Source organism: Pelodiscus sinensis, chromosome 13 (genome assembly GCF_049634645.1).
Source record: "Pelodiscus sinensis isolate JC-2024 chromosome 13, ASM4963464v1, whole genome shotgun sequence".
In the NCBI taxonomy this organism is placed as follows: domain Eukaryota; kingdom Metazoa; phylum Chordata; order Testudines; family Trionychidae; genus Pelodiscus; species Pelodiscus sinensis.
Window position 1 is genome coordinate 45,869,482 of NC_134723.1, and position 12,173 is coordinate 45,881,654.

Here is a 12,173-nt window from a genome sequence, read left to right on the forward strand (position 1 = left end):
ATGCTTTTCCGAAAAAGCACTTTTTGCGGAAAAGCGTCTGTGCCAATCTAGACGCGCTTTTCTGCATAAAAAGCCCCGATCGCCATTTTCGCCAGCGGGGCTTTTTTGCGCAAAACAAATCTCAGCTGTCTACACTGGCCCTTTTGCGCAAAAGTTTTGCACAAAAGGGACTTTTGCCCAAACGGGAGCAGCATAGTATTTCCGCAAAAAGCACTGATTTCTTACAGTAGGAAGTCAGTACTTTTGCGGAAATTCAAGCAGCCAGTGTAGACAGCTGGCAAGTTTTTCCAGAAAAGTGGCTGATTTTCCGGAAAAACTGGCCAGTCTAGACACAGCCAAAGAGTTTGATACTTTGTGTGGGGAGGAACTGGCAGAGGCCGTTAGCGGGGGCTGTTGATTCTAATGTCATTAGTCTCATAACCCTCTTCTTTCCCTAGTGGGAAGACGCCAGCTGAGTCAGACGCTCACCTGTTGGATATAGCCAGGAAGTTAGAAATGTACGGGATTAGACCGCACCCTGCAAGCGATGGGGAAGGGACGCAGATCAATCTGGCTGTCACGCACATGGGAGTGCTGGTTTTACGGGTAACAGTTCCCTTTTAAATTCCTATTATACAATGCAATGGACCCTTTCTGGAAGAGTTTTTTCTTTCCTTTCTCTTCAAAGGCCTTTTAGCTGTGCCAGACCTCATGTGCCCACCTTCTGCGCCAAGAAATCATTGAGTGACGGGAAACACTCAGTAGATAGGAGCTGTAGCGAGCTGACAAAGAAAATAACCATTTTCCATTATAGGCCCCTTTCTGAACTCCAGGCACTTTGCAGCTTGAACGCTAACCAGCTTGTTACAAGCTGGGGGGAGAAATGGCTTTCCTGTCTTAGTACCAACGCTTTTGAGAGCTGGAATTTGCTTCCTGTCCTGAAAGGTCAAAACCTCAAAAACAGTCACGGACCAAAAACCATAAAGATTCACATTTCATTTCCGGTCAATTGAAATGTTTTGTTTCTATTTCAATCTTTTTTTTTCTTTTCAGATAAATTAGCTCACGTTTCTAGATGAAACATTGTTTTGAACGGAAAAAATTGGAATTTTTCTTTTTGCCAATGTCAGAACAAAGCATCCTCTGCATTTGTGCGAGCTGCCGAACTCTCGGCTGGTTCTTAACTGTGTGTGTTTGTGTGGGGGGTCACCGAATTTCCATTTTTAAAAGTAGTGGTTTTTTTAAGTTCCCAAGTAGCTCTCCCCCGATGGCTTTCTGCCTTACGCCACTTTCCTGCTAGTCTGACTCCAGTGATGTGCTGGGCAGCCTGGCAGTGTCCCACGGGAGCTGAGTGACAAATCACACCCTGCCCCTCCGACCACGGCTTTTCACTAACGTGGGATGGCGCCTCTTTGAAAACTCTTGCTGGCTGCCCCTTGTGACTAACCCGGTTGAGAAGTCAGGCGTTCACGGGCCACGACAGCTCCACGTTCCCCATATCATCTCCAAGCAAGTACAGCCACCGAATGTCTGTAGCATTCCGCAGTCCAACAGCCCCCGCACATGTGCAGCCTAAATACGCCCCCTGTGCTTCCTGCACGAGTGGGGCTGCCACGCCTGGCCTCAGGCCAACCTGCACAGCCGCTTGTGGGGAAAGAAAATCATAGTGATTGGCTCGTTGGCAATAACTAGCAGCCTGTGCGGCGCACGCTAAAGTGAGTGTGGTATTCAAAGAACAGCAACGCTATGCCCGGCTGTTTATTCAGAGAGAGACACACACTCTCTCACTCTGTGTGTCTGACACACACCCACACATACACTCTCTCTCTCTCTTACACACATATACATACATTCTCTCACACACACACTCTCTGTCACACACACAAAATCGCTCTCTCTCTCACACACACACATATACAGTCTCTCAGACACACACACACACTCTCTCACACACATACACATACAATCTCACACACACACACACACACACACAAATACACAGAATCTCGCTCTCTCTCACACACACATACAGTCTCTCAGACACACACACACACACACCACTACACTCTCTCTCTCTCACACACACACATACACACACACACACACCTATACACTCTCTCTCACACACACACACACACAAATACACATACAATCTCTCTCTCGCTCACACACATACTCACACACAAATACAATCGCTCTCTCACACATACACACACATACACTCAGACACATACATTCTCTCTCTCGCTCTCTCTCTCTCTCTCTCACACACACACACACACACACACACACTCTCGTTACTGGTGCGCAAAGGGCTCCTGTAAATCCCCCCGTTTTGCCCCCAGTGCCTGGTGTCGTGGCTGTGGCACTACCGCAGGGGTGCCGGGGCGCTGTGCAGGGTGCTGCCCCGACAGGATGCTGCTACAGCCGCCTGCAGCACGTCCTAATTAGGTTCCTGACCACAATGACCGAGCTCAGCCCAGCGGCCAGAGGACACAGCACCCGCTCTCTGAGGGCCTGGGCCGGCCCCGCTGAACCGCCCGGGGTCTAACCCGGAGCCCGCTGAACTAAGCAGCTGCCTTTGCCGTGCGCCGAGGCCGTGCCAGTCGGAGCCAGCCTTGGCGTACGCCGGCCCCTGGCCGTCGGGGTAAGCCCCTGGTGGTCCGCCGGCGAGGGGCGCAGGATGGGGGACCCTCCCCGGGCTGCAGGCAGGAGCTGCTCAGGGCATCGTGTCAGCTGAGGGCCGTGGCCTGTGAGGATCTGACGCGCCCACCTGCTCCGCCGCGCTACAGCCCCAGTGTCTGTCGTTGCAGGGGAACACCAAGATCAACACCTTCAACTGGGCCACCATTCGCAAACTGAGCTTTAAGAGGAAACATTTTCTCATCAAGCTCCATGCAAATCTCTCTGTAAGTGGCCCCTCGCGCCGCCGGCCGGGGCACAGGGCACGCGCTAGGGACAGTCGGGAGGGCTGTCAAGGCTGGCAGGCCCCAAAGCAGGACTGGTGAAAGTGCCCTAAAAGTGTGTGTGTGTGGGGGGGGATGCCCTGGCACCTGAAACACGGCCCCAGCCCCCCCTTTTTCCCCAGCTCCCCTCTCCCTCAAGGTCTGGCCCTCGCACCCCCTTTTACAAGTGTCAGGAAGCCATGTCCCTTTCTGGTCCACGGCTCTGCCTCAAAGCTCACGTCCTTGACATAGAATCTGTTCCCTTCGCCTGCGTCACTGCTGGCCTGGGGGGGGCTCTCGTGTCCCCCGTTCCACTCACTGACCTGCCCCCGCAGTGGTTCTCCTCACCCTGGTGAAAGGGGCGTGAGCACCGTGGGGCAGAGCCAGTTCGGGCCTCCACAAGTCGTGTCTGGCCAAAGCTGGCGGGGCCCCGGGGGCCTTCCCGCCACCCCCTACTGACACGTGCCACGGAGCCGTGCGTGGCAGGCGTCCGAACAGAGAGCCCTGCGCACCATGAGCCCCACACCCACAGTCAGCGCGGGCGTGGCCTGGGGCAGGGCTCACGGGCCAGGCGTGCAGAACGCCCAGCCCACGTGGGCGGCGCTCCTGGTGAGACATGGGGCTTGTGTTCTCACGACGACGGGAAACGGATTGGCGCTGGGGCTTCCCTTCAGGGCCCGTTGCCAAGGTCGGGTTCTCACACAGGCCTTGTGCAAGGACACCTTAGAGTTCACCATGGCGAGCCGGGACGCCTGCAAAACCTTCTGGAAGACCTGTGTGGAGTACCACGCCTTTTTCAGACTCTCCGAAGAGCCGCAGTCCAAGCCCAAAGCCCTTCTCTGCAGCAAAGGCTCGAGCTTCCGCTACAGGTAAGGCGCCGGCGCCGCGCCCGGAGCGCTGGAGGCAGGGCCGTGTGGCATCGAGGCACGGCAGGGCGAGCGTAGCGCCGACAGGCGAGACCGCGCCCGGGACCTCGGGAGCTTAGCGCATCGGCCTCTGGGCGCTCCCAGCCAGCCGGCTCCCAAACTCCCCCGCGGCTTCCAAACTTCTCTCATGACCCAATTGTTGACACTGCGGCCCGAGATCATGGGACTGGAGTGTGGGATCTGGGGGGGGGCTGAGGATCTCCGAGGGGGCTCCAACTGGGGGGGCGGGCAGGGCAGGGGCAGGAGGCGCTTACCTCAAGCGGCTCCCAGTCAGTGGTGCAGTGAGGGGGGCTAAGGTGGCTTCCCGTCTCTCCTGGCAGACCAGGCTGCCCCAAGTAGCAGCCAGCAGCACGTTCCCAGCTGACGGGAGTGCGGAGCTAGTGCTCAGGGCAGGGGCAGTGCGCTCCCCTCCGCACCTAAGACCCGGGCCTGCTGCGACCGCTTCTGGGGTGCAGCACAGTCTGCGGTGCCAGGCCAGGCAGAGAGCTGCCTTAGCCCCCCACTGCTCACCTGATCGCTCTGCAGCACCGAGCCCCAGCGCCTCACATCCCGCCCCCAGTGCTGGGCCACCCCCTGTCGTTCGAAACCCCCCGGTGTAGAGCAAACTCATCCTCTCTCGCTCGGGGCCACTCGGGGGCAGTGCCCCGCCCCCGCAGGTGTGTGGGTTACGCCAGCAGCCACAGCCCTGGGGGGGCGGCAATGGGAGCGAGGCTGCGACCATGCGGCTGGCCCGGGGTGCGCTCTGAGGGCTGAGCGAGGGCTGTGCGGACACTCGTGCCCCCAGGCTTTTCTCCCCGAGCACCTCCCCCGACCCATCATCCTGCCCCCACCTCACAACCCGCCCGCCTGGCACGAGCGGCACAGCAGGGCCGGTCCCGCCTGCCTGGCCCCCCTCGCTCCTTTGAGCAGGCCCACGGGCGGCGGGCGTCATAGGCAGGAGAGGGTGTTGCCTTCCCAAACCACCAGCCTGGCCCCGCCCAGACTCCGCCCCCAGAGCGCCTATGGAACATCACTGCCCTGGAGCGCTCACCCTCCCCCATGCTACAGGGCCGGGGAGGCTGGGGCCACACACCCTCCTCCTCCCTGCTCTGGGGCTGGGCCCGCGCCCCCATCTCCCTGTGGCAGTGTTGTCTTCATGTCGTCATTGTCAAGTCCAAGTCGAGTCTCGAGTCCCTAAAGTCACTTTCAAGGCGAGTCCCAAGTCAAGGCTCAAGTCACTTTTGTACAAGCCATCGACAGCGGCATTTTCGGACCATTGTTTCACCAAGTCGATATAACAAAATTAGCAAGTCTCAAGTCGAGTCCCAAGTCCCAAACAGTGACCCCGAGTCGAGTCTCAAGTCGAGTCCCAAGTCCCAAACAGTGACCCCGAGTCGAGCCTCAAGTCGAGTCCCAAGTCCCAAACAGTGACCCCGAGTCGAGCCTCAAGTCGAGTCCCAAGTCCCAAACAGTGACCCCGAGTCGAGCCTCGAGTCGAGTCCCAAGTCCCAAACAGTGACCCCGAGTCGAGTCTCAAGTCGAGTCCCAAGTCCCAAACAGTGACCCCGAGTCGAGTCTCGAGTCGAGTCCCAAGTCCCAAACAGTGACCCCGAGTCGAGTCTCGAGTCGAGTCCCAAGTCCCAAACAGTGACCCCGAGTCGAGTCTCGAGTCGAGTCCCAAGTCCCAAACAGTGACCCCGAGTCGAGTCTCGAGTCGAGTCCCAAGTCCCAAACAGTGACCCCGAGTCGAGTCTCGAGTCGAGTCCCAAGTCCCAAACAGTGACCCCGAGTCGAGTCTCAAGTCGAGTCCCAAGTCCCAAACAGTGACCCCGAGTCGAGTCTCGAGTCGAGTCCCAAGTCCCAAACAGTGACCCCGAGTCGAGCCTCAAGTCGAGTCCCAAGTTCCAAACAGTGACCCCGAGTCGAGCCTCAAGTCGAGTCCCAAGTCCCAAACAGTGACCCCGAGTCGAGCCTCAAGTCGAGTCCCAAGTCCCAAACAGTGACCCCGAGTCGAGCCTCAAGTCGAGTCCCAAGTCCCAAACAGTGACCCCGAGTCGAGTCTCGAGTCGAGTCCCAAGTCCCAAACAGTGACCCCGAGTCGAGTCTCGAGTCGAGTCCCAAGTCCCAAACAGTGACCCCGAGTCGAGCCTCAAGTCGAGTCCCAAGTCCCAAACAGTGACCCCGAGTCGAGCCTCAAGTCGACTCCCAAGTCCCAAACAGTGACCCCGAGTCGAGCCTCAAGTCGAGTCCCAAGTCCCAAACAGTGACCCCGAGTCGAGTCTCGAGTCGAGTCCCAAGTCCCAAACAGTGACCCCGAGTCGAGTCTCGAGTCGAGTCCCAAGTCCCAAACAGTGACCCCGAGTCGAGCCTCAAGTCGAGTCATCTCGGGCAACTTACGTGGGACTCGAGTTCAAGTCGCGGGACTCGAGTCAACAATTCTGCGCTGTGGTGCTGGGGCTGAGGAAATTGGGGCCACACGCCGCTCCACCTGCCCATGATGCTGTGGGGAGGGGCTTGTCTCCTGTGAGGAGGCGGAGCCTGGGTAGGAGGGGCAGGGCTAGGGGGCGGGGCTCCTCTGGCCCCACCTTCACCTGCTGCCCTAGGGCAGGGCAGGAGTCAGCCCGGGCCTCGGTGCTGGCTCCACGCGACGGTAACAGTCACGTGCTGTACAAGCGGCCCAGCCCCTTGGGCCTGGCTGTTCCCGGCGTTTCTCTGTCCTTTCTCTGCAGCGGCAGGACCCAGCGGCAGCTGCTGGAGCACGGGCGCAAGGGCAAGGCGAAGAGCGCGCCGTTCGAGAGGTACCTGCGGGGCGGGAGGGGCCGGGCGGCGCGGCGGGGCGGCTCGCCACGGGGCTGACGGGGGCCTCTTGCTTTGCAGGAAGCGCTACACGGCTCGGTACCATGACCGGCAGTGCCGCTCCTCCCCCGACCTGCTCACCGACGTGTCCAGACAGGTGCCGGCTTCCTGCGCGGGGGACGCGGCCGTTGCGCGGCGCCTGGCTCCACCGCAGCCTTTGCTGTGCGGGCCGGAGGGAAAGCAGCCAGCGGGAGCCCGCCTTGGGCCAGGGGCCGGGCACTCCGGGGCCTGGCCAGTTCGCACCCGGGGAGCGTGTCCAGCGCCCTGGGAGCTGGGGAAGGGGGAAGGGCTGGTGCACAGCCCGCACATGGGCCAGGGGAGCGCTGGGGACTGTGGCTGTGCTGGGAGCCACCGTCCGAGGCCACCCGACCGGGGCTAACCGCGTGTGTGCAGCCTGGAGCTAGAACCGAGGGGGCTCCCGGCGGCGGGGCAGAGACGCGGCACCCCTGAGGTAGCCTCGCCAGCCCTCGCAGCTGCACTCCCAGCCCCCCGCCCCAGTGCAGGTGTGTGACAGCCCCACCCATCGCTGGCCAGCACCCCAGGGGTGAGGGCGTCTCCCTTGGGGGTGGGGGGGAGGTGGCCCTTGGTGCCCTGGCTCACCCTTCCATCTTCCCCAGAGAGCGAGGGCGCGAGGCTTCGCTGCCTGGCTGCCATGGTGGCTGGTGGCTGGGGCGCTGGCGGGAAGGGGGCAGGGGTGTCCCGCCCGACGGGCTACGGCGCAGCCTTTATGAAACCGTTTGCTCCGTGGGGGGGCTGTAACGATTCGAAAGCAGAACGGAAAACGAGAGAGACCCCCCCCCCCCCGCCTCCCACCCCGTCTCCCGGCCCTGCCCTGCCCTGCCCTCACGGGACCTGCTGTCTCCCCAGGTTGAAGACCTGCGCCTGGCCTATGGCAGCAGAGGCTGTTACCGGAACAGCAACGGCGTCCATGCATCGGAGCCCATGCTGGACAGCAGGAGGCGCAATTCCTCCGTGGAGGTGACCTTCGCCGCCGAGCTGGAGCGCTCCAAGCCAGAGGCCGACCCCCGGCTCCTGCCCCTTTCCAAAAGCAGCTCCGCCTTCCCCCTGGCCTACGCCGAGCTGGAGCTGGAGTGGGAGCCGGCCGCCGGCTTCGGGCCGCGGAGCCCGCTGACCTCCTTCCGGCCCTGCCCCGCGCTCGCAGCCAACAGCAAGAGCACCTCGGCCGGCAACGTGCGGGAGGGGGCCCCCAGGCAGCTAAGCTACACGGACGTGCCCTACTTCCCGGCTGCCAGCCAGCCACCGGAGCCGGCGGCCCCGCAGGTGTTCTTTTACGTGGACAGGCCGCCCCCGGTGCCACGCCACACGCCGGCCAGCGCCGAGGAGACGGGGAGAGGGCCCGGGCCCATGAAACCGGCCAAGAGAAGCCCAGGCCCAGCTCGCATGAAGGGGCTGTCGCCCGAGGCCCTGCCCTGGCCTTGCGGCGTTAGCAGGCCCCTGGAGGAAGAGAGCTGGCCCCTGGCTGGGGCTTTTGACTACAGCGCTCAAGAGCAGCCGCCCAAAAGATCCTGGAGCCAGTCTGACATGAAGACCCTCTATTTCCCATACGGGTCGGAGTTCAGGCCGCTGGGCCCGCGCCCGGCTCTGAGCAGTAGAAAAGCAGGTATCCTGCGGGCCGCGCTGGCCCAGCCCACGCCCGCCCCGGCCCCGCGCCCAGGGGAGCACTGCAAGGGCAGCGGGACGGAGTCCAGCGACTCCGACTCGGACCTGCTCCCCGCGGATTACTACGCGCTGTACGGCCGGGCGGGAAAGTCGCCCCTGGCCAGGGTGCGCCTCTCCTCAGGCAGCCTCCAGCTGGACGAAGAGGACGAAGAGGTGTCCGGCGCCACGCGTGGCGCGGAAGCGAGGACGTCGCTGGGCGTGTCCAATTACTTCACGTAACCGTGCCCCGTCGGCTTGGAGGCGCAGACTTCCCCGCGCCGGCGGGAGGGGAGCTGGCGGGCCCTGTGAAGCCGTGGGCAGCGGCTCCCTTCTCCGTGCGACGCGTTGGGACGGGTTCGTGCGGCGTGAGTCCAATTAGCTGTAGAAACTGTGTGAACGGATGACGGGGGCGCACTCGGGCATCACGTCCTAGGCACCAGGCACGAAAACGTAGCCAACGGTGGGCAACCCAGCAACATGCCCTGCACGGAGGCTCTCAAGAAATGGGGTCAGCTAGGCGTGCCCCCAGGCCTCACCCCGAATTGCTAAAGGGGACGCAAGCCCCTGCCAGGTCCTGGCTACTTGGGAACTACTATCCGACAGCATGGCCCCCGAACGTGGGCAGCCTCCAGGGGCGGAGTCAGGCCCTCCAGGGGCGGAGTCAGGCCCTCCAGGCTCCTCCCCCAGGGGCACCGCGCCCCCCCCCACTCAGTGAATGCTCTTTCAGCGGGCGAGCGAGCGAGACCGTGGGCACAGGGGCCGCTGGCGCCCGTTTGGGAAGGCCAGCGAGCGCGTTCCCAGGCCGGTCGGGAAGGGGGCCAGGCCGGCAGCCATGTGGCCGTTGCTGTGGCTACCACCAGCCAGGCGCGCCTCCTTGAGATGCTGCCTACCGCAGCCTCGCCCACTTCACTACCACGAGGGTGGCTTGCATTCGGCCCGTGGGCTGGCCAACGCCACTCAAGATTTGTGCCAGGAGCCAGCGCCGCCTCTTCCCCGGCCACAGCGCCGTCAGCCGAAGACACCTCTCGTACAGCTGTTTGGAAAGTGTGTCTAGCAGCAGCCCCTCCGGCGTCCCCCGTCTGCCATGGGAAAGGCTCGTCCCATTAGCCCGGAGGGTGAAAACCTCTCATGTCCAGCTCGCTCCGGCCTGCCGTTGAGAGCCAGCACGACCCAGCGTGGGGCCAAACCTGAGGGGACACATGCCCAGACCCCTGGCATCTCGCCCCCTAGAGGAGACCCGAGCAGCCTCATAGACTCACCGGCCTGGCAGGAGGGCAGCGAGTCCCGCCCCGGCCCAAAGCAGGTGGGGACAGAGAACGTGTCCGGAAGCAGTGACCAGGCAGCACAGGACCCTGTCTCTAGCCGGTTGGAGGCCGCTGCTGGAAGGGAAGGCTGGCACGTGCCCAGCGGGGTGCCCTGGGGTCACACCCTTGCCTGGCGAGGAGCGGGCAAGCCAGGCTACCTGCCCACACGCTGGCGTGGCTTGGTTGGGTGGGGAAAGGCCCAGAACTCAAGTACAAAGCCGAGACTGCTGGGGTGAGCAGGCGGCTGCCCCGCCCGGCGTCCCTGGAGCGCTCCTCTTCCTTTGGAACCCGGGCAATAAAACCAACCACCCCCGCGGCTCCCCGTGGCCTTGTTTTCCTGCTGCGGGCCTGGCGGCCGCCCCGGCACCCCTGCCGTTGTGGGAATCGCCAGGCAGGTTAGCACCAGCCAGGGTCACGCCCCGTGGGGAGGGGTAAATCTATGGCAGCCCTGCCCCTTGCTGCCCGCCGCACCCTCGCTGGGTCGCTGCCTGCACAGCTACATGCCAGGTGGATAGCGACAGCCCCCCCCCATCCTCCCGCTCACGGGGGACAGGCCCTGGACGGAGCCGTCTCCTACCCCCCGTGAGCTCAGGTCCCATGGCCGCCCAGCCAGCGGCTCACTCCGGGCAGAGGTGGATTGAGATTTACTGGGCCCCTGAGCACAAAGAAAGTCCCCCCCCTCCTCTGCCTTGGGGCCCTTCCCCCTGCACCTCCCGCTCCCCCAAGGCTGCAGTGGGGAGCCCCGGGGCCCCAGCACAGCATGGCACCATGGGGGCCAGGACGCAGGCTGGGGCTGCTCTTCCCTCCCAGGGCACGCGGAGGCCCAGGGCTCGCCACAGCTGCCTGGGTGGCTCTTGCTGCAGGCTGGGGGGTGGGCCCCAGGGGGACACGGTCAGACCCCACAAGGGCTCTGCCCCCATCCCCACTGCAGTCCCCCCACCTGGTCCTGTGCCTCGCCGCGGCCCCCGCCTCCCCTCCAGCCCCATGCCCGACTGCTGCCCCCGGCCCCACCGTGGCCCCTGGCTCCCCCTCCCTGCTCCTGGAATGGGGGGTGCCACGTGGGGGGCATGGCCAACAAGATTTGGCCCCTGCCGCCCTGACTTTTGGTGGCAACACTGGGCATTTGCCACGCTGGTGCCAAGATTGGCAGGAGCGAGGGGGAAACGCCCAAAGGGGGTTCGGGAGGGGCCCCTCAGGTGAGCGCTGTGGGGGGAGGGGAGGGTCTGGGCGAATGGCTCGGGGCAGCACTGGGGGGCGGGTAGAGCCGTGGGCCAGCTCAGTGCATGTCCCAGCCACGGCAGATGCCCCATAGGGCACAGCTGCAGCCGTGGGCTGCCTCAGGCCAGAGCCCAGGCAAACTGGACCCCCCCCCCCCGCCTCCCCGTCCTATCCACCCTCCAGCCCCAAGGTGGCTGGGGAGCTCTGAGCGCCTGCCTCCCCTTCAGGGTAGCGCTGAGAGCCCCCCATACCCCCGCCCCACCCAGGGTGCCCACCGCTGGGCCCCGAAGGGCGATGGGGGATGTGGCCCCTCACGCAGCCAGGCCGAGGCCGCCCTGACACTGACTCAGGCAGGTGACGCTCAGCCCGAATGCCGGGCCCCTCCCCTCCCCGGGTCCCAGTGCCTAGACCCCCCCCCCCCCCGGGACAAGCCGGAGCCCCGTGAGCTGAGCCCCGGCCTCATGCAGCCCCAGCAGCACCCGGCTCAGCTGCCTGCTAAGCGCCAGCTCTGGGTCCCACCGCACCCCACGCGGCCCCACGGGGTCCGGGCAGGCAGCAGGGTCTGGGCTCCTGCGGCTCAGGGAACACACGTGGCCCATATGCACGGGGCCGGCCCACAACATTTTGGCACCTGAGGCGGGGAGCTCAAATGACGCCCCCGTGGCCCCTCGCTTGGGCCAAAACGTTGAGAGGTCTCGATTCCGCCTCCTTCCTGTTCTAGCCGCTCATCCCCCCCCTTCCCCCCCCCCGTGCATGTAGAGCAGAGATACACCAGTGCACCAGCACAGACAATTTTCTACACTCTGGGCCTAGTGGTGACCCCCCCGCCCCCCCCCACACACAGTCTGGCACCGGAGGCGGCCGCCTCAGTCCCCTCATGGTAAGGCCCCCCTGCATGTGCAGCCCGTGGGGTGTAACGAGCTGCCAACCACTGGGTGGATGAACCCAGCTCGCCTGCCCGGCAGCCACTTCCCAACGCCCGGCCAAGCCACTGGCTCCCCCCGCTCATAACCTGCCAGGCCCCTCCCAATGGCCGGGCTGCTGCCCTCGCTTCCCGGCTGCCAGCCCCTCATGGCTGTGCCACGCCTTGCCGGGCACAAAGGGCCAGGTGCAGGGGCACTGAGAGGTAGCAAAGCCCCTCTGGCATGGCCCCCCCGCACACACACTTCCCTCAGCAAACAAGGGCCGTGGGTTAACAAGTCTCCGTGGCAAGGTTTGAAGGTTGCTGGGCCGCAAGACCCCCACAGCAAAGGAGCTGGTCACACCCCAGAAGTACCCTCCCGCAGCCAGGCCACGAGCCTCAGCCA

General features: G+C 63.7%; 1 protein-coding gene across 1 annotated transcript in view; it reads left to right on the forward strand.

The window, feature by feature from the left end:
* FRMD7 (FERM domain containing 7) overlaps positions 1-9,948 on the forward strand; it is a 29,320-nt gene extending 19,372 nt beyond the window's left edge. The window contains exons 8-13 of the mRNA XM_075941204.1: positions 438-585; positions 2,793-2,888; positions 3,630-3,793; positions 6,559-6,627; positions 6,707-6,782; positions 7,553-9,948. Coding sequence (XP_075797319.1) covers positions 438-585; positions 2,793-2,888; positions 3,630-3,793; positions 6,559-6,627; positions 6,707-6,782; positions 7,553-8,584 — 1,585 coding nt within the window. The 3' untranslated portion in view covers positions 8,585-9,948. The remainder of the gene's footprint in view (positions 1-437; positions 586-2,792; positions 2,889-3,629; positions 3,794-6,558; positions 6,628-6,706; positions 6,783-7,552) is intronic.
* Positions 9,949-12,173: the final 2,225 nt, after the last annotated feature.